Below are 21,638 nucleotides of genomic sequence, written 5' to 3' on the forward strand. Positions count from 1 at the left end.
TTTCTCACTTGCCTAGAGAAAGCTGCAGTGCCACAGAACCCATACTGGGACCTCCAGCTCCTCTGGGAAGATGCTGAGAGCTTTGATGGCTGGAATTCAGTGTTAGAGGGGGATCATGGCTTTCCCAGCAACTTCTGAAATTGCCTAACAGAGGAGAGAGGGTGGGGTTAAAGAAGCAGTGCTGTGTTTGGGCTGGATGGGGAGGTGGATTCAGGCACAGTTTGAGGAGTGAGCAGAGGTTGAGCACAGGCTGAACACTGAGGAGCAGAGGTTGGGCAGAGGCTGACACTGATGAGCAGAGGTTGGGCAGAGATTGAACACTGAGGAGCAGAGGTTGGGCAGAGGTTGAACACTGAGAACAGAGGTTGGGCAGAGGCTGAACACTGAGGAGCAGAGGTTGAACACTGAGGAGCAGAGGTTGATGACCAATGCTCACACCATTGGCACAGAGGGCCTAAAGAGCTTCCAGCTGCCTGGGCCTCTGTTTGCTCACTCAACTGCTCTGTGACCTACAAGGAGGAATGAAAGGCAGGTTGTTAGGTGTCCTCCTCCACCCTGAAGAGATCATGGGAAAACAAGTTAGCAGCTGAGTTATAGATGAGAAATTTAAGGAAATCTCTTGATTTTGACCCCAGTTCTACTCTTGTCTTACTTTGTGGCTGTGCAGAAATCACTTTCCCACCTTCATGCTTTATGTTTCCTGTGTGTGCAGTGGGGATCTAACCCTCTTCTTGTCTCAGAGCATGTTACCAGGAAATGCTCATTGTGTACGATTCCCTTGAACCCAGAGCTTTGCATTGGTGCTCAGCTGGAGCAGAACACTGGGCTGATGAGATCCATGCTGATGGGGACACCAGAACACAAGCAATTCTCATTAACTAGGGGCTGCTTTTTGTCTTGTCTCCCTTCCAGTCCTGAATCAGCAGAATTAATCATGGTAGCCCCATCATCTGCATGTGGCAGGAGTGATGCCGTGGCTGCTGAAAGGTTAAGTTTATTTTTAGTGCCTTGCTTGCCCTCATTATTTTTCAGTTTGTGTTATGGAGGAAGTAGAGCGTGACTGTATCACTCCTGACTCTCAGTGCCCTGATGAGTTCTCACATGTTGGCCAGTCCAGGCAGCTCTGGGAGCATAAACTGAGGCTTCCCCTGTGCCCCTGTGCCAGCAGAGCTCTGCAGAGCAGCAGTGGCTGCCCCTGGGGCCCCAGTGCTGCATGGCAAGGGAAAGGCAAACGACCTCTCCCCTCCAGGTATCATCTGCAATGTATTTATTAACCTTCTTCAAACAAGTCCTGCAGGGTTCTGCCTCCACTGTGCAAAGTGGAGGAAAGGATGAAGCTGGTGCAGTGATCCTCAGCTCTTTTGGATGCTCCCAGTCTCTGGGGGACAGGCTTGTGCCCACTTCCATGAGATTACTTTCTGCAAGAGCAGGGCTGGAACGGGCTCTGTGACCCCTCCCACAACTCCTCACTTCAGGAGGTGCAGATTATTGAACAACTTCAAAAGGAATAAAACAGTTCAGGAAATGGTCATAGCTGAGCAGATGCTCAGTATTGTCTGCTAAGGGCATAAATATTCTTCCCAGTGTCTGGAACAGAGGTTATGTTCAAAGGAGCAGGAGCTACTCAGAAGAAATGAGCTCTTTCCCTTGCAGCAGCTTGCAGGAGTCCAGCTGCTGCTGTGTGTGCCTGCCTGGCCTTCAGATCTGGGAGGAACTGGGAAATGCCAGGGTTCAAGGATGGATTGGTTCTTCTGCAGGGAAAAAATAAGAAAAAACAGGATGGGAGAGGAACACAAATTACTATTTGATTTCAGTCTCCCCTGGGAGTATTTCAGTTCTCGCTTCCAAACAGAAAAAAAACCAAAACAACCCAAAAGCAAGAAAAACCCACTGCAGCAAAGCAGGGAGGACTGGAAGCAATCTTCTGTAGCTTGATTTGGCAACATCATCCTCTTTTATCCCCCAAAACAGGAGCTTTCCCTGTTGCCATGGGAGGTTGGATCCTTTACTCTCATCCTCAAGGAAGAGCAGGTTTTGAGTGACATCCAGGTCACTTTATCCCCCCTCAGCATTTGGCCAGTCACAAGGCACTGTGGTGATGAGCTTGGTAAATACTCTGTGGCAGGAACATTGGAGAACCTCTCTTTCCTGCACTCTGAAATGGCAGTGCCTGCACTGAGATCACATGTAACATCAAGGTGGTTTAGTTTTGCATGAGTCACTGTGCATTTTGATTTTAAGCAGCCCCTCTGGCCCAGGAGCCTGGCAAATGGGGGGCTGTTGGGTTTGTTGTTTGCTTGCTTAGGATGGAGAGGAATCATCTTTGTGAGGAGGAGGAGGAGGGAGGACTGTACCACTTGTTTTCTTTAGTGAGCTATCAAATCCATTTTATCCCAGCTAGAACAGAAAAGAATAGTCTTGTCTGCTTAGGGCAGAGCAAACTGAGTGGAAAATAGGAGCTGCTATATTTAACCACTGTGCATTATGTTGTTATAGCAACTGCATCCATAAAACTTCTATCAATGATGCCATATAAAAAGCTACATCAAGGAATCATTAGCTGAGCCTATTCTCGTCAGTTCCATTTGGAAAAACACCTCCCAGTCCTGCAGGATGTTTGTGAACATTCACCAGCTCTGTGGCAGGTTGTAAATGAGGCTGTGCAGAGATGATATTTGGGAGTTTTATCGCTCAGCAGTGGATTAGGATGCAGCCCGAGTGCCACCAATGCCTTGTGGCACTGCCATGTCCCAGCCTGGCCACTGAATGCCCCACTCCTGAATGGCCAATGCCATGGACATTGTGCAGAGGCTGCACTGAGCCTCCCTGGAAGGGGAGGGTTGGGTAAATGCCAGCTGCAAATCCGTGTGTGGAAACAAAGAGCAGCAGTGTCCAGCCAGTCCCACTTGGTGGGAGCCATTCTCAGAGGCCACCAACTGCATCCCACCCCAACAGAGCACAGTTCTGCTGTGAGCTTCTGTGGAATTCCCAAGGCCAGGTCTTAAAGGACAGGGAGGAAGCTGGGTTTGGGTGATTAGCTTGATTAGAGTGAAGGATATCCCATTTATCATTTTTATTTGGTGCCCTCTTATAGTGTGGGGCTGGGAGATCCCTCTCTTCTTTCAGCAGCTACAGCCCATGCATTTCTCACTTGTTTTACTGATCTTAAATGTCCTGGGGGAGCTTATGAGTGATGGCTGTGGTTGCAGCCAGACTGTCCCCATAAGGCTGAGACAGAATTGTACTCTGCTGTCTATCCTTGAGACTTCCCCTCAAAGCTCTCTGCCCTGGCATTTATCCCATAGCTGGGTGTGTAGTTCTAGATTTTATCTCTTTCCTTTATCCCTTTCCCTCATTCCTTCATTTGACCAAGTTCATTCATCCCAATGCCCTTCCATGACACTGTTGAGAGCCATCAGGATTAAATCTGAGCATGGAGCACCAGCACAGAAGGGATTCCCCCTAAAGAAGGTTTTTTTCCAAAGAAGCAGCCTCAGGGAGTGTCCTTCCCTGTGTCACAGTGAGGAGAGACAGTGGCACTGCACATTCCTCTCCCAGACAGTGCAAGGCCCAAAGCACAGAGCCAGGACAGCTCTGGCAGCTGGAACATCTCTGATTGTCACTGGCAGAACCATCTTTGGCCTCTGCCCCACGTGTGAGCACAGAGAGCCTGAGCAGTGTTGTACAAAGTGCTGCTCTATGGTGTAGTTCAGGGTGCATGGAAATGGAGCCAGAAAATCCAGCTAGGGAGGGAGGAGGCATTCCAGAGAGCAAACATCCAACATCTGGCAAGGATATCCTTCTAATGTCTCTGTGGTTCCTAGGAGACTGCCTGTTCTTCCTCCTTCACATCTGTTTCATTAGATTAATTGGGCAGATTAGAGGTTGGGATCCTAAATGGAGCCCCAATGCAGCTTTAAGACATCCATTCTTTGCCATGCTCTTCAAAACTGTATTTCCCCAGTGCTCCACAGCAGCCAGCAGTCAGTTCAGTGAAGGGTTTTGCCTCTGGCTTGGGAAACGATTTGGAGAGTGAAGTCACTGAATTCAATGAACAACTTCTCATCAAACAGAACATCACCCAGACTGTAACACACCCTCGTGGGCATGGGCCCCAGAGGAGTTCTGTGCTCCCCAGGACTGAGGTTTCAGCTCCATCTTGACTTGTTCCTTCTTGGAACAGCCTGGGATGTTTCACTGCTCAGTGCCACAGAGGAGCTGACCCACTCACACCTTTCCTGAGGATGCCTGAGTGAAGACAGGGAATTTGGGAGCCAGCTCAGTCCTGGAGGCTGCAGGGTGAGGGCTTTGGGCCATTTCAGGGTTTCTGCTGAGCAGATGGAGCTGGTGGCTGCAGAGCCTTCAAAGCAGCTGGGCCTTGAGGGAGGAGCTGGGGCTGAGATCTTGCAGGGCACAAATGGTTGGAGCCTTTGGATGTCTCATGGTCTTCCCAAATTCTTCCCTGCAGAGGGTCTCACACTGGACCTGAACCTACCACAGGCATTGCAGGAGAGGTGCCCTGTAACCAGCAGGCTCTGGCACCTGGGCAGTGGGTGGGAATGAGCACCTTAGGTCACTTTGTGTTTAAAAAGGATTATAAAAAGTCTCTCCGGGAAGAAAAAACAAAACACCCACATGGAAAAATCTCCTGAAAAAGAGCCTGTGTTTTACTTTTTGAGATTTTATGCCAAACTCTTTCATTTCGACCAAACCACAGCAAGTCCAATCTGTAAAACAACGTTCCCAAAATGGCAACAACTGAGAGCTGCAACCTCTCCCCTACTTGGAAGTGTCCCATGGAGACACTCCAGCAGGGTGGAGATGGGAGTGAGAAGATGGATTTGGGAGAGGATTGGCTCATTTTGTGAACGTGTGCAGGAGGTAGAGCTTCGTGTTTCTCTCTCTCTCTGCAACCACAGAGAAATACAAATGAGCAAGGCTGCAATTCCTCTGCACACAGAGCTGGGTGGAGCCCGATCCCAGGGCTCTGCACTGAGCCTTGCTGGGAATTGAAGCACTTGGATTGGGACAAAAAGGATGAGGAGAGATGCAGTTTCTTCATGCCTGTTCTTCCAGATGAGTGACAGGTCTGCTGGCAGCAGCTTTGAGGACCTTTCAGGTAACCAAACACAGTTTGTGTCTCCCTGAACCTGTACACAAGCACAAACTCCTCCATTTACTGCTGAATCACACTTTTCTTCTCTGCTGAAGATGCTCCCTGCCTCCTGCTGAATCGTTTCCATATGAGCTGGATCTCTCACTCCTGTTTCTAGTGACAGGAGTGGTTATTATTAGTTCCCTCCTGGAGCAGCTCAGGGCTTTGAAGGTGCCTCCATGGCAGAGCAGCACACCCAGAACACACACTGGGCTTTCAGACTTTGCCAGATTTCACAACCACTCACTGCTTTATCGCTACAAGCTTATTCTAAAAGTTTCTCATCCTTACTAACTGTACCAAGTGCTGAATCATTTCTTTGGGTGGCCAGATTCCACTTGTGGGGGGAAGAAACCTCTGGCAGAAGAGCAGAGCAGATATTCATGGAGACATTTAAATTACAAGGCAACATCTAACAGTCTTTGTCAGGGCAGTAAGGTTTGAATGGTGGGGCAGAAGGTGGCCAAGTCACTATTCCAAGGCCATTGTTTAGCAGGAGATGGCATTGCTCTGGCTCTGGAGCAGAGGACACCACTGGCAGGAGAATCTGCTTAAATATGTTTTCTGATTGCTGTTTGAGTTCTGTCATGACCTGCATTTCTGGCTTGACTTCTGCTTTGTATTGCATTGGGTATTCATCACTCCGTGCTTCCTATTTTGTCTAGGCCTGTGTAGCTAATCCTTTTCCTTGAACTTAACCAACAGCCAGAGATAATCCTAGTTTGAAAGTGACTGGAGAAACACAGCAGTTTACATATAATGCATGTTTTATCCTGGCTGATTTACACATGAACTGGCACATTGTCCTTTGTCAGATACACCACTATTAGGTGATAACAATCTCTTTAAATATTACACAGGGTTAAATAACTTTTTTTTTATTATTATTTCCTTTCTCCTTTTGGCAAATGTTCCATTGTTTGGATGTCTTTTTCTCCTGGAAGAGCAGGACTGGGTGTGGGACAGCCCTGAGTGCCATCTGCTGGAGACCTGCTGCTTCCCAGCCCTGCCGTGGGCCAAATCCAGGATGGCTCCAAAGCCATGAGCAGAAAAAGCAAGAGAATTAAGAAAGGAATTGAATGAACACCCTCTGATGTCCTCACCATCCCAGGGCCGTTTGCTTACACTTCCTGATGGAAGTGCCATCACCATTCACATCTCCCATCCTTGGTCCTCCTGTTCTGTTTTGCTGCAGAGACTTCCCAGGACAAAGTAATGAAGGGATCAAAGTCTTGGTGAGCAAAGAGATGTCCCAGTGCCAGCCTGGGTTAGAAAAAAAGAGCTGGTGCCCAAAGAGGAGCAGCTGCTGAGGCAATTCCCCTGGCCAGCAGAGCCAGAGGTGCTCCCAGGGCTGAACAGCCTTTGGCAGCCTCTTGGGTTTCCTTTGGGAAGTCTGAGAGTGAATTTGATTTATGGAGCTTATTTGTGTCCCAGCAGGCAGGATGAGGGAAGGAATGGCAGAATGGTGTGGGGAATGAGGCTTAGCCCTGCCAGTGTGGGCTCCTGAAGTTTCTCATGAGATTGGCCATTGTCTCTGGGTGTTAAATGAAAAGGCTTGGTTCAATGTGCAGGGTTTTATTCCTGTAAAATCAGGATTTGAGTCATTCCACTGAGTGTTGACCCCTTGTATCTCTTCTTTCACAGGTACCTGCATTCAGAGGGGAAGTTACCTGAAGGTAGGAGCTCCATCACCTCCCCTCCCACCCCACATCCCCACCCTGCAGTCCTTGGCATCCCTGCTGTGTCCAGGGTTCAGCTGCCCAACTCATCCCTGCACTGCAGATGAAACCCACAGCTGAACTTTTATCTTCTTGCAATTTTTTACCACTTCAGGCTTCTCTACAGTCACTTTTCAGTCCCTTGGGGTTGTCCTGCCTCAGTGGTGTGATGCAGTGTCTGGCCTGTGCCTCTTGGGTGAATTTGAGTGCTCTTTCCAGGTCCCTCAGCTTAGTCACAGTTTTTGGTCACATCCTGCTTACAAGCCTTTTTCCTTTTCTGTGACACAAGCCTCAGAAACAATTACCCATTTAGCCAAAAATATTTGCATGTAGCAAGTTAAGCCTCCACCGAACCGTGCTCAGAAAGAAATCTGAAATCTGCAGGCACAACAAACTGTAGTGGCTGCTTCCACCTGTGAGCAAGAATCTCTGAGAAATTCTCTGTACAAGTAGGGAAAGGAAAGAAACAAAGTACAGAAGGAGGTTGCTCCTGACCCCTTTTCTAGAGCAGAGCTGCAGCCCTTATCTCTGGCAAACAGTGCCTGCCCAGGGGCAAATGTGTGGACCTTTTTTAAGCACAAAGCTGTCACTCAGCTGTTTGGACACAGCATAGGAAGGTGGCTCAGCCAGGCCCACCCAGTCAATCTCCTGCTCCTTCAGCAGCCATCCAGGCTGTGCTCCTTTAATGCTAATTCCCAAATCATTGTAGGATTTGAATGAGTCACAGCAAATCAGTTTTAATTCTCTGCTAGCAGGAAGTTGCAGGCCTAATGAGACAGCATGAGCCAAGATGGCAGAATGCCCTTAAGCTGAGCTCTGACTCCAGTCCCTTCATTCCCCAGTTCATGAAAGAGGAGCATTAGTGCCAGCTTCATTCCTGGGACCTTTCCTTTGTTCAGCCTTGGGCTGCAGCAGAGCTCTGTGTGCAGCACAAAGGACAAGGGGCTGCAGTGGTTGATGTCACTGCTGGCTGTCAGGCCCCATCTAGCTGAGCCACTTTCTGCTCATGCAGGTTTCACTCTGGTCCTGAATATGGGCTGTGCCTCAAATCCATTCAGGTTTGAAACAGACCCACATACAGAGAACATTTCCATTTCTCCAGCAGCATCAAGAGGCTGCTGGAGCTCTGTGCAAGCCTTGCTGCTCTGATTACATCACATCTGACATGACCTACAAACACCAAAGGAACGGGGAGCTCCCATGCTGCTGCTTATGCTAAGCCTTTCCAAATATAGTTCCAGTCTCATTGAAATTCCCAGTATTTATAATTTGATCTGGCAGGCGTGCAGGGCTGTGCACCAGAGGGGCTTAATGAAACAAGGGTGATGTGGGATTGAGGCTGTCTGGATGGAGCTGAAAGGCATGTTCAGGCCATGGAAAAGTGCTGTGCTGCTGTTGGGAAGAGGGAGCTGTTTGTGGGTGAGCCTGTGTAAGCCCATGTGATCAGGGAATCCACAGAAAATCTCCCTGCAAATGCAAAAGCCAGCTAAGCCTTGCATTGCCTCAGTGATATGCAAATGAGCACCCTAAATATCCTGCTGTGCTTTCTAATGCCTTTAGCCAGCACAAACACAACAGGCTTTTTATAATCTGTAATCAAGTTCTCCAGCCCAGGCACAAGCAGTTGTTTCAAGAAGCCAAGGCAACTGCTGGATGTGCTCCCACCCTGCCACTGGCCCCTTCCAGCTACACCCAGTGCTCTTCCAGAAGAACCTGAGCCTCCTTCCATCAGGAGCAGTGCAGGCCTGCAGCACACACAGTGCTCGCTCAGGAGCTCATTCTGGGCATCCTTGCTGCCTGAGTGATTTGGAAGTGGAAAGCCAAGCTGAGCAGGCTGCAGGCTTCCCACACTTCTATTCTCAGCCTAATCCATGAGCTATATTGATCCTGCCCTTTCTGCCAACCTGGAGAGGTTTCATTACACTGCTAATCCCATCCTGCCCAGGTCACAGGCACAGCAGGCTCTGAAAAGCTTCACCTGCTGGTGTCACAGGACTCCTCAATGGCAGCACTGCTCTCACTCTGCTTGGCAGGGAGCAGCCTGTTTCTCTGAACCCTTTTCCATCTCTCCCTGGACTGTACATTCCTTCCCTGCTTCATTTCATCTCACATTGCCATGCAGAGCAGGCTTTGCTGTCAGCACATGGAAATCCTGCTTGGATCAGTGTCACAGAGGGCTCTCACAGTGCCCTTCTTTTTGGGGAGCTGGATGCCACCACTTCACCTGATCTGACCGAGGAGGGCCCAGCAGGTCAGAGCCATCCACACTGAAATCACTTGCCATGGCTTTGAGTCCTTATTGCTGAGCTTTGGGGAACAAAAGGGTGCAATTGCTGCATGAATTAATATTTCTCAGGGGAAAAAAATTGAGGAAAGGGAGAGCACATTTGGTTAACAGAGCAGCCCAAGCTTCAAAGAGTGGTGCCAGGCCTCTCTTCCCATCACAGTGAGTAGGAATTGGTGTGGCATTGCCAGAGTCCCTTAAAGCCATCCAGGAAAGGAAAGATGTTTGAAAAGCAAACAGGTGCCACTGGGAATGCTGACAGCAGCCCTGTACTAATTCTTCCCCTGAAACTACCCCAGCAGCAGCCAGAGGATCTCTGCAGAGCAAGGGGAAGAACGGTTCCCCCACTCACGGCACATCACAGGTTTCCTTCCACGTTTGCTATTTGCAAACAAGAAATTCTCCAAGTGGGATTAAAGGAGTGTCGGGGCCCTTCTGTGAGCGACTGCAGCACTTGTGCCTGCAGAGCATCCCCAGGGAGAGCAGCTGGGGCCGATGGCAGCCGGGCAGCTCTGCCTGTGCCGTGTCCCGGCGGGCTGGGAGCGGGACGGGGGCTCAGCTCGGCGCTCAGGAAATGCCCGGGCCGTGCCGGTCCCAAACCCCGCATTCCCGCACGTCCCAGCGCTGCTCCGTGACCCTGCAGGGCACTGGGGACACGGCACTGGGGACAGGAGGGGCTGAGGGCAGCGCTCCGAAGGGACGCGGGTCCCGCTCCCGGGTCCCTCCCGGCCGGCGGACGCCGCCACCTCCCGGCGGCTCCCGAGCAGCGCCCGCCGCTCCCAGCGCGGATCTTGCGCTGCTGCCCCGCTCCACACCGGATTGCCCCTGAGTGCTCGAGCCCTGCTCCTTGCTGCCCACAGCAGAAAATCACTGCTGGGATGCTCCGTGTGACCTGCTGGGAGTCAGCTCCCCCAGTGTCCCCTCGATGGAAGGGGAGCATGGCCGTGGAGCCCTCTGTGGTGCTGAAATGAAGAGTTGGCCAGGTAACTTTGGAGAGTGGGAGAGGGTGTTGAAAAGTTGGAACAACACCCTTGGAGAAAAGAAAATAAAAGAAAAGAAAGAAAGGAATTGAAAGATCCTGGTGATGTGCCAGAGGGTGTCCATGAGAGCTTTGTTCTGTCTCTTCTGTGTCATTTCACTGTTTCAGGGCTCACTGGAGGAAATCTCATTGCAAATCGAATTGCATCTCTGCCCACCTGTGTAAACTGTGACTTTGGCCTCTTCTGTCAAACTTTAATACAATGTGGGAAGTGTGGAACATAATCACAGCAGCTGCCAAGCCAAGGAAATCCCAAAGCAGCTCTCTTGAGAGCTGCAGGCTCTTAACGGGACCATCAGTAGCTCTGAACTCATCAGCGAAGACAATTTAGCCATGGCAAAAAAAAAATTAGCAATTAACTTTTGAGTTCATAGGGATCTTTGAAACAGAAAAAAAACCCTTCAACATCAGCAGAATTTTGAACCATGTTACCTTCATCTGCTTCATCACAAACATCTGAACAATGAATTCAGGAACTCTGTTAAAGTGTTACTGCCTGCCTGAGTTAATATTTTATTTCTGAGGCTTGTAAATATTTATTCTGTAGCTAAGAACTGGAGTAGAAAGATGGAATTTCATTTTGGTAGCTGAACCAGAAACTACTGTTTTAAAATTCCATTATATGATACAGTGTCAGCATTCAGAGAATCATCTGCACCTATTTTTTTGAGCCTAATTATGCAGGAGGAATTTAAAAAACACCCAGTTTTTGGGATATTCAGAGCTAGCTTTGCTTTCCACAGGCTATTACAGAACAAGAACCAGTACAAAAGGTCACATACAGAATAGCAGACAATACAAATGGTCATAGATGTGCACTGGACACAAAAAAAATCCTGGTGGGAGCATCAGAAGTTGTTCCCCCTTTACACAAAAGGAATCCCAAGGCCAGCAGCACAGGGAAGCTGCAAAGAGCTGCTGAGCCTGGAGAAAAGGGCACCTTACAAGAATTGCTGCTGGTTTGAAATATTTATCCTCTTTCTCTGTGTAGGGTGCTGTGTGCTCGTGCTGGAATCAGTAAATCTCTTCAGGAAATACATTTCCTTCCTGGATGTCCTCATTTCCTGCCTCCTGCCCAGGGATGCACTCTTCATCCTCACAGAGGAGGAGACTGAACAAGCCAAGGTGAGATGAGTGGCACCTGCCTGACCTGTTTGAGTGGCTCATCCTCATTGTGAGCACTTTAGTCACATTCCCAGGGGATGCCAGTAGTGTCATCCATGGGTTAGAAATGTCACTGAGGAATGTCTGCAGTGATTTTAGAAACATGGAAAAGCCAGGTTACCTCATGTCCTGTGTCACAGGACAGGGCTGAGCAGATTTGCAGCTCAGACAGTCACTGGGCACTGAGTTTTACACTCCCCAGGATGTAGGATGCATTTCAAAGGAAACTGGATCCAACACAGTATTCTGAACATGTGAGTGGCCTGTGAAAGCCTGGCATGACTGCATGCCAGGAACAGCATCCTTGATCACTAAAGATGGAGACAGCCTGTGAACTTGTGGTCCAAAGCTCTTCACAATTTCTTTTACTGTACATTTTTAAACTATTTTGCTGCATATGATCTCACACATTTACTCCACAGTTCCCTATATCAGAATCTGATTAACAGCATGAAAATATTTACCCAGCAAGCAGCGCTGTTAATTCACAAATTACAGACTTTTCCTGCTTCTGAGGCTGTTAAAAGATAAGAGTTACTTATGGAAACAGCTTGGATAAAGGTGGTGCTCATTATTCCCATGTATTTTTGTTCCTGAAATCTGACCTTTCTAGGCTGGTGCACTATAAATAGGCTCAGTTGCAGCTGGCAGTGGTCAGAAGGAACAGAGATGTTCCAGACACACTCATCAGGCTCCTGCTTCCAGCATGTGAGCACTTCCCCAGGCCTGAGCTCACGTGGGGAGGAGGAGTGGAGCAGGATCCTCTGAGCATCAGGCAGCACAACAGCCTCGGGGGCAGACAGGCCCAGAGCTGAGGCAGCCTGCCCTGCCAGTCCCTGCTCACTGAAAACAGGCTGTCCCATACATGGGCACTGAGCCCCACAGCAGGGTCAGGAAAGTGCCCCCACAGCAGCTCTGGAAGGTTCTGTCACGCTCTGTGCCCTGTTTCTCCCCCTAGAGAGCCATGCGGTGCCATCGCAGCCAGCTCCTCTGGTTCCGCCAGCTCTACCTGCTCTGCTCCCGCTACCTGGTGCTCAACTCCCTGCGCCTGCTCTGACCCGACACCACTCCAGGAACAAAGGATGGGCAAAACCACGACTGCCCCAGGCCCAGCACTCAGGAAAGCTCCTGTGTTAGGTGCTCAGCAGGATGGGGTGCTCTTTGTCTGGCATTCTCCATGCTACAAAACCCAGGCTGGGTGAACCTCCTTCTGAATCTCTTGTTGCCTGATACACTGAGAACAGGGCTAAAGCCTGAGAACAGGCTATAGCTACTCTATTATCTCATCATAGAAGCTTAAATAAGATGAGGAATTTGGATTAACTTTATATGGGAGCCAAGCTCTGGAGGATTCTGCATTGGAGAAGATATGGCACAAACTGTTTCCCCAACTGCAAGGACTGCTTGGCAACTCTCCCTTGGTGCTTTTGTAAGATCCAGCTATCAGGAGTAACTTTTCAATGCTATCTCCACAGATACCACAACCATAACACCTTTGTTATTCAGTCAGAACTTTAAAAAGCCAAAGCTATTGAATAAAACACCAGAAATTATGCATTTTTTTCTAATTGCACTGATGTTTGCTGTTGCTTCTTTTATATACATTGTGTTGCAGGCTCCACCTTCACTTTCACCTCCTGAAATGTGAGCTTTTCTTCTTGATTCAGAACAGGGCTCAAGGTCAACTCACAAGAGTCTCAGCAGGACACAGGAATGAGGTGCAAGGGATTCTAATGAAGTCTTTTGTATTGTGATTTAAACTTTAGCACAGCTAAATGCAAAGTGCCAAACGAGCAACCCTGGAGTGGTTTACAGAGCAGAGGCAGGCTGAAAACTGAATGTCACAAAGGAATGAGACAAAACAGCATAGAAAGATTTATTTAAGAAACAGATAACAGGTAACAGTAATTAGAGATTGATTTCACCAACCACCACCCAGGAAAGCCCAGACTGCATTTCCTTGGCAGTGCTCCCAAGGCTGCTGGGAGGATGTGTCAGGGTTTTGACATGTCTCTGATGGTCTTATGTTCCCTCACTGCTTTCTCCCACTCCTTGCCATTGATATCCTCTGTGATAATGGTCTGCACAGTGCCATCATCGAGACAGTGGGGAGCGATTCCTGAAGAAAAAGAGTACACAGAAACCTACTTTTCATAAAATGTGGGAGATGCCTGCTCCACTCCATGGCTGGGGCATCTCAGGGAATTGTAAATGCTCTTGCTGTAAGGCTGAGGAGCCTGGATGAGAATCCTGTCACAGGAAGAAGCCCACACATTATGGGTAAGATTGTTTTTTATGGAGGAGCTACAGGTTCAGACTTCAGTTCCTTTAGGAACAAACTCTTAGGACACATGCTGCTCACTGGTGTCATGTCAGCATCCAATGGAATCTTTGTCCAAGGTTTACTTGGAGGTTAACTCTGTTTAGCACAGTTTGCTTTGTACCTACCATAACCATCAGGGTTAGAACGAGGAGTATAAAAGCTCTGAACACCACAGGTCTTGCAGAACGTGTGCTGGGCACGGTGTGTGTTGAAGGTATAAGTTGTCAAATTGTCAGCGCCCTAAGGAAAGGAAAAGCACTCTAAGTTTTCCATGGAAATAGATGGATTCATTACTTTGGAAAGATACAATGTAGAAATGTACAATTTAAAATGCCACCTTCCTGTCTTTACTTGAGATACAGAGCTGTGCATTCCTGCTCCTTTCCTGAACCCCTGTGCTTTGTATGGACACGTGTCCATAACAGTCAGGCCTGGCAACTGCAAGAGCTCTAAACAAAATGCACTGACACAACCACACCAGACAGCTTAAAATGCAGCCATTTCCTCCAGCCAGCCAAACCTAGGGCAGAAAACTGCCTGTTCTTGGCTCTGTGAGGGTAACACTGCTCGTGCTCATGGCCATGCTCTTACTGAGTTCTTACTCTACCTTGAGCAGCTTGAAACGCGACGCTGGCACAATGAAGTGTCGGTTCTGTTTCTTTGTGCAAATGCTGCAACTGTAAAAGAAAAAACAGACCTTTCTAGAAGTGGACAGGTTGTAGAGCAGCAATCTGAGCTCTTGACAACAGAAATCCCACTGACAGCTAGAATGGCTCAGAGGTAAGTGGCAAAAGTGGATTTGTGGTGTCAGTAGTGTTTGTCAAGCACACCCGTGAACAGACTGGCCCTACACAGGTACCCCAATAAGATATCCTCACACACAACTCTTGAGGACAAAGTCTAGCCCTGAGAAATCCACTTAATGGTTCAGAGCACATTTCAGCAATTCTGCCAACATTCATTACCTTGCAAATAAGAAAGTACAGTTCAGAAGTTCACCCATGAGCTGGAAGCAAACGAGCTGCAGGCAAAGAGGGGTCACTACTGAAACCAGAGTGTTTTAGTTTGAGGCACATGTGGTCAGAGCTGTAATGTCACTTGAAAAGAACAAGTTAAAAAAAGACCAATGTGCTTTGAGCCCCCTGCATGAGAGGAAACAGAAAGCAGATGGCTGAGCACCTGGACTCATTAGATCTCTCCTGACACTTTCTGTGTGAGCCTGGCTGAGACATGAAGTCCTGCCCAAAGCAGCACCTGAAATCACCAACAGTGATCTCATAGTGGATCAGGACATAATTACGGGTAAATCCTGTGGAAACAGCTCAGAGGGTGTCCTGCAGCTGTCTCTTCTTTAGCTCTAAGGTTGGAAAAGCAGAGAGCTGACATCCATCTCTGGGAACAGGGAACAAACCAACTCACTTGCAGTTGAACACGTGCAGATCTGCTGAAGCCCAGACCTCGAAGCGGACGGCTCCACAGTGACAGCCTCCTGTGTGCTTCACCAAACCCCTGTATTCACTGCAGAGAGACACAGCTGAGCTTTTGGCATCCTCCTCTCTTGGTTTTTGCCCAAGAGAACAGTAGGGCTATACATGACATTCATGTATTTATTATTCAGTTCTGTCTTGAGCTGTTGCAGAACACCAAGAAATATATCCACTCAAATGTATTTAATAACATGTGTCAGAATGAGGTGGAGGATGGCTTTTGTCCTCTGCAGCAATTGCTTTTGTGGTTTAATTAAAATGGTGACAAGGAAAGAAGAGCACCACTTTGAGGACTCTGTACAACACAGCTCCCCACCACACTCCAGGTCACAGTGCTGACCCTGCAGCTGTGTCCATACACAACCCTACACAGAAACCAGGGCTATCACCTCAAAACAAACTGCTTGGAACTGAAAACTGAATTTCCTCACAATTTTCCCCACAGTTCCTCCAACACCATTAATATTCCTCCATTTAAGAGCTGGGGAAAGCAGAGATTTGTGGATTCTACAAAATATTTGAAATGTCTTTTATTTTGGGTTGTAATTGCAAAGGAACTTATGACCAAGGAATTTCTGAGCCTGTGCTTCTCCCCCTCCCCGAGCCGCCTCCACAGCAGCTGGGCAGTCACCGTGCGGGTCAATCGCTAAATGCAAAGGAAAAAACATTTTCCTTCCAGATTTTGCCTCCCACGGACAGCTTCTGATGTGCTCGCGCTCTGCACGGAGCGAGCACAGGAAATGGGTGGAGATTTAGCAGCCTGAGCCTGGCGGAGCCCCCAAGGGCATTTTCGATGGGAGAGCCGTAGAACACGGGCAGCTTTAGCACAGAAACCACTTTTATTCCGTGGTGCGTGCGTCCCCTCCCCAGCCCACCCCCGGCGCCCCTTCCGGGCAGCTCTCGGGACCCGCGGTGCAGGGAACGCTGCGGGGAGCGGGACTCGTGCGGGAGCGCCGAGCCCCGGCCCCGTTACTCACTACGCGTCCAGCAGCAGCCGCGCCGCCTCCTCGCAGCTCAGCCGGTGCCGCTCCTGGAAGGCGGCCCAGCGCCCGCTCTGCGCCCCCAGATCGATGACGCCGGGCCCGGGGGGCTCCGCCTTGGCCCCGGCCGGGCTTCCCCCCGCATTCCTGTTCCGGGCCCGGCGCGTCCCGCCCGCGGCCGCGCTGCCCCGCCGGGAGCGCCGCGCGCCGCCCGCCGCGCCGCGCCCCATGCGCTGCCGCCGCCTGCGCCACCGGGGGGCGCCCCCGCGACGTGCACGGCCCGGGGGGCGGAACGGCGGCACCGGCGGGGACGGGGCGGCTGAGGGGACACGGGAGGGGATACGAGGGGGGAAACAGGAGGGGAAACAGAGGCGATGAGGAGGCACGGGAGGGGCTGAGGGGATACGGGAAGGGACCGGAAGGGGACACCAGAGGGGCTGAGGGGATACGGGCGGGGGGAGAACGGGAGGGGCTGAGGGGACACAGGAGGGGAAACAGGAGGGGCTGAGGGGACACGGGGGGACCGGGAGGGGACACGGGAGGGGCTGAGGAGACACGGGGGTGCTGAGGGGTTACGGGAGGGGCTGAGGGAACATGGCGGAAACGGGAGGAGCCGGGACATAGCGGGACGGGGGGGCACCGGGCGGGACTGGGACACAGCGGCACCGGGAGGGGCTGGGGTACAACGAGGGGAACGCACAGTGAAGAAATCTTTTCCTCATATCCACCCTAAAGCTCCCCTGGCACTCATGTCCTCTCGTCCTTCCTTGTTGCATGGGGAAGAGAGCGATGCCAGCCCGCCACAGCCTCCTGTCAGGGGGCTGTAGAAAGGGACGAGGTCCCCCCTGAGCTCCCTTTGCTCCAGGCTGCGCCCCTTTCCCACCCCCTCAGCCCCTCCTGCGGCTCCAGCCCCTGCCCAGCTCCGTTCCCTTCCCTGGACACGCTGCAGCCCCTCAATGTCCCTCGAGCTGGACCCAAAACTGGCCCCAGGATCTGAGGTGTGGCCTCAGCAGTGCCCAGCACAGGGACAGTCGCTGCCCTGGCCCTGCTGCCATTGGAACAGGCTGCCCAGGGAAGTGCTCGAGCCCCTAGCCCTGGGAGTGTTCCAGAAACTGCTGGATGTGGCACCGGGGGACAGTGGTGGCCTTGGGGACACGGTTCAGTGGTGGCCTTGGCAGTGCTGGTTAACAGTTGCGCTTGGTGATCTTCAAAGTTTTTCCCAGCCTGAGGATTCTATGATTTTCTGATTCCAGTGCTGAGGCAAGGGATGCCAGTTATCCACAGGCATGAGCCTGAGGTTTTCTCTCTCATTCTGAGCACGATGCCTCACATGTTCACGGATGGAAGGTGCACAGCAGACCCAAGGCGCTGCTGGAATTGTGGTGTTTCACTTCTCTGCTATGAACAGCCCTCATTTAGACACAGCATTGCTGTGACAGCAGGATGTGTTTAGGCCTTCCTCAGGTTTGAAGTCATTGTGGCAGCTTTGCAGAGAAATGGCTTCTAACAGGATTCCCACTTAGCTTTTCACTAATTCTGTTAGCAAAGTCTTGAAAATAAGAGAGTACATACCTTAAAAAGCAAAAAACCCAACCCAAACAAACAAACAAAAACAGAACTAAAACAATCAACCAAATAATAACAACAGCAACAAAATAGGAAAATGTGAAATCACCCCTTTAGTGGTAACTGTCTTGCAAAAGGTTATTCTTGAACACTGAAATCCAGTGCTGTTTCTCAAGTAAAACTCTCAATGCTGGGAAAAGTACACAACTTGGAGATGTCCAAGTCACACTCAGGTGGGGAAAATAATAATCATTCCAAAGACAAACCTTTGTGTCCAGTGTTGCAAGACTGGAAACTTCTTTTGTTTGACATATAATCATGAATTTGTACTCAACAGAACTTAATGTCTTGTTCTTTCCAAGAAGGGGAAAGATTTAAACAAGTGAGCTGAGTCTTGAAGGCAAAGAGGCACCAAAGGGTCCTGTGGCAGCCAGGACCATGGCAAAGCAGGAGGACAGTAATGAACAAACATCCATCAGCACTCAGGTCTGGAAAAGAGCTTTAAAAACATGTGATCTGGTGTTCAGGCTGCCTCCTGACATGGCGCCTGCCAGGATTTGCTTAAGAATCCTGTGGCTCAGCAGCTCTCTGATGATAGGAAAGGGCACGGAGTTACAGTTTCCTGTTATCCCTTATGTGAGCCTCTGCTCTGGTTACTCACTAGATACACCCTGTGTGACAAATTCACATGGAGCTCCTGATCCGAGCCCCTCCCAGACCTTTGCTCAAACCAGATTACATGTCAGTCACCTCGTATTTTGGGAGGAAAAAGTCACTGGGGTGAAACTGGGAAGGCACCGAAACGGAGCCCGTGCTGGCTGCAGCAGGGATTCATCTCCCCTCGGGCATGGCCAGCACCACTCACGCTCTGTGCTGTCCCAAAAACATTGAGCTCAGCACACTGAGAGCCAGAGGGTAATTTTGGGAGCTCATTTTAGGGGCTCCTTATGTCGATTCACACAAATGACCCTCTGTAAGACAGGAGCCACCAGCATTCAAAAAAGCAGCTCCAGGAGAAAACTGGAGTGAGTTTGTCGAAGTAATATCTGCAAATCTGTCACTCTCCGTGCCTCTCCACAATTAGTTCACTTTATTTTAAATGCAGAAGCTGTTTTGAGAAGCTAAATTCTGTTCCCCTGTGATATCTCAGAATAAAGAACTGGAGGACAAAAATGGAAGTGCAAAATGCCATAGTAAATAAATTGTTTCTCTTTTTTTATTTGCTTCATATTTCATCACGAAAGACTCAGAACACAAAGCTGAGTCTCACATAAATAATCAATTCCAGAGCTTTACAGTGGAACTCCGGATAATGACAAATGTCATAGATATTCTGAGCTGAAAGCCCTAAATTTTAGTCAATTTCAGCCAAATTTCAGTCAAATGTTGTATTGTCAGTGTACCTAGGCAGCACTTTCCCAGTGCCCAGGGTTACCAGCTCTCATTTCACTGCTTCCAGAGCTGATGCAATGTTTGCCAGGCTTCAGGAGAGACCAACAGCTTGATGAAAAATGCATTTGCTGTTAAGCTTGAGAGGCAAAATGGAAAAGGAAGAAATATCCAGACAGATGACGGGGTGGACGAGAGGAAAAGTCCAGTAAATTACAGTTGGTTCTGTGTAGGTGTCTTGTGATGCTGAAAGGGCAGCAGGGGCTGACGTGTTCAGTGCTAAAGTACAAAGGGGCTTTTCTGTGCCATCTCAGCTCTGCTTGTATAACAATGACTCAGCTCTGCAGCCCTGGCTCGCAGCCAGCATTGAAATTCTGCCTGCCAGAGCATTTTTATCCCCAAAGCAGCACTGAGAGCAGCTACATGTTTGTAGGTGAAAGAGAATTAGGAACTGTGCATGTTTTTTATATCTCATAAGCAGGGAACTAGGAGTTCTGTACAGCTGACAGCACACTTTAAAAAACTGAGGTGTTTCAAAGTACGTGGTTTGTTCAGGGGGGAAAATGGCTGTGCTTGGGTTTTAGTCTCCCTGTGGTGGAGGGGGAAACATTCCAGACGTTTTCCTCACCATCAAAGGACCTGAGCTGGATCTGAAAACAAATGCAGGAAGTGACACCCCCGGGCTGCTCAGAACGGCCTTGGCGGTGTTTGTTTTTGTTCACTGTTACCGAGCTTCTGTTGAACATACTAACAATGATTAACAGTGGTTTAGGACTCGTTTCTTCTGCCTGTTTCTTTGCCCATTTCTTCTTCTGTCTGCCTGTTTCTCAAGGAACCTCTCTGCTGTTTTGCTGGAGAACCTCCCCCCAGAGAGGGGAAGGTGCTCAGCGGCAGCAGAGAGGAGGTGAACAAAGCAGCTCCCTCCCTGCACTGCAGCTTGGATGGGATCCAAACCGTGCCCGGGCAGGAGGCAGAGATGCAGACAAGGAGCTGCAGAACAGACCTAGTTATTAGTTAAAGCTGTTGCTTTCACTGGCACACCACGCAGGCACAAACCTGTGATTTCAGCTCTTTACAAAATCCCCTTTGGACGTCTCCTGCCAGCAGAGCTGTCACATGTCCCTCTGGGTCACCCAGAGCTGCCCAAGCCTGTTTATTGTGGCAGCACAGATCTGAAAGCTGAGTCCCATGTGTCCTACAAAGCTAAAATACACTTTAGACAGACAGGGAGACAGAGGAGCATCACTAATTTTCATCCTTTTACTACCAATCTATTTGTTTTTCTTAAAACTTGCTTTTCTTATTTCAGCTCCTGAAGTTGGTGGCTTCTTAAAAACTTTGTTTGGTGAATTTATTTTTAGCATAGAGCTATAAAAACAAAACCGAGGGAGTTGTCTTTTTTTGGTAATCTCAGAATATCACAGTCAATCTCACGCACAGTACTTTGAATTCTGACTCACTGTTTGTGTAACCCTCCAGGCTGGCAGCTTGGGGACAAGCAGTGACATGCCACGGGTCTGTTTGTCTCGTGGCTGGAACCTGAGCCAAGCCTGGACCTTCCTGCACTGCTGCAGGGAGACAATATTTATCTCCACAACTGTAAATATAATTAAACTGCATCACACACCGTGAGAGGCAGGTGTGAGCAATGTTATGAGATAGGAATATGTATATGTATATAAATTTTTTTTTCCCCTGTGGCAAGCAGTCCTATTTTTGTCTGAACAAAGAACAGTAACTGGACTTGCCACACACCCTGTGATGGCCTGGGTGGCTGTCCCAAGCTAAACCTGGTAGCTAAAGATAAACAGATTGCCTCATGTAAAAGTGATACCTCGTTGCTAGGACATTAGCCTACATAAAAAACCAGACCCAGCTTGTGTTCCAGAATGTACAGATTCCTTGGAAACATTTCCCTGACCTCAGATTCTTCTCTCCTGAAAGTAGGCTACTCTGTACCACTGCCCAGTGACCCACTTCTGAAAAGAAATGTCTGTTCCCAACTGCAGGCCCCGTGCCCTGGCAAAGGCTGTAGCCACCTGTGGTCAGAGCAGTCACAAGATAGAGATTTCTGGGGTTTTCAGCTTTGCATTTATTTATATACAGTTCAGAGTCAGCTGCTCAATGGTTTTTATTCACCAAGAGCTACCAGAGGCAGAGTGGAATGTTTGTTAAATGCACGTGCTTTGTACAGCCACACCATAGATACAGCCATATTTAGGAAAAAAAAAACAAACAAGGGAGGGCTCCTGTGCTTTCTGGTTTACACAGAAAGGAAAGAAAAATTACAGAAATTTCTCCTTCTCCATCTAGAGGAACATTAAAAAGAGAAATATGCACCCTAAAATCCTTAATAAATATGTGATGTGCTTTAACACTGCCCAGGCTTTACATTAATCTCCAGCTTTACAGACGTGGCCTTTCATATTTGTAAATATTAGTCATTTGTGGCCTTTCCTCTGGGAAGAGTGCCTGGAATGTGCAGCAAGCCCAGGCCAGCCTTGGAGCAAACCTTCAGCCACCTTGGCACCAC

At 49.3% G+C, this 21,638-nt stretch overlaps 2 protein-coding genes across 2 annotated transcripts in view; one reads left to right on the forward strand and one right to left on the reverse strand.

Annotated features, from left to right (window-relative positions):
- Positions 1–12,933, forward strand: part of PIGL (phosphatidylinositol glycan anchor biosynthesis class L) — a 53,314-nt gene extending 40,381 nt beyond the window's left edge. Inside the window, exons 5-7 of the mRNA XM_036394891.1 lie at positions 6,800–6,831; positions 11,188–11,321; positions 12,319–12,933. Of these exons, the coding sequence (XP_036250784.1) occupies positions 6,800–6,831; positions 11,188–11,321; positions 12,319–12,417 (265 nt within the window). The 3' untranslated portion in view covers positions 12,418–12,933. The remainder of the gene's footprint in view (positions 1–6,799; positions 6,832–11,187; positions 11,322–12,318) is intronic.
- Positions 12,934–13,212: 279 nt separating this feature from the next.
- Positions 13,213–16,395, reverse strand: CENPV (centromere protein V). The gene is made up of 5 exons (XM_036394892.2): positions 16,148–16,395; positions 15,103–15,201; positions 14,291–14,360; positions 13,809–13,923; positions 13,213–13,479 (listed from the first exon to the last, which is right to left on the reverse strand). Exons 1-5 carry the CDS (start codon positions 16,378–16,380, stop codon positions 13,355–13,357), a joined length of 642 nt encoding a protein of 213 aa, XP_036250785.1. The 5' UTR covers positions 16,381–16,395; the 3' UTR covers positions 13,213–13,354.
- Between the last annotated feature and the right edge of the window lie 5,243 nt (positions 16,396–21,638).

Source organism: Molothrus ater, chromosome 21, assembly GCF_012460135.2.
Source record: "Molothrus ater isolate BHLD 08-10-18 breed brown headed cowbird chromosome 21, BPBGC_Mater_1.1, whole genome shotgun sequence".
NCBI classification, from domain to species: Eukaryota; Metazoa; Chordata; class Aves; order Passeriformes; family Icteridae; genus Molothrus; species Molothrus ater.

Coding starts and splice junctions, on each gene's coding strand:
- CENPV (XM_036394892.2), bottom strand. CDS start 16,380: ATGGGGCGCGGCGCGGCGGGCGGCGCGCGGCGCTCCCGGCGGGGCAGC. Junction 14,361..15,102: donor CTGCACGTGTTCAACTGCAA/GTGAGTTGGTTT, acceptor TTTCTTTTACAG/TTGCAGCATTTGCACAAAGA. Junction 13,924..14,290: donor CGCGTTTCAAGCTGCTCAAG/GTAGAGTAAGAA, acceptor TCCTTTCCTTAG/GGCGCTGACAATTTGACAAC.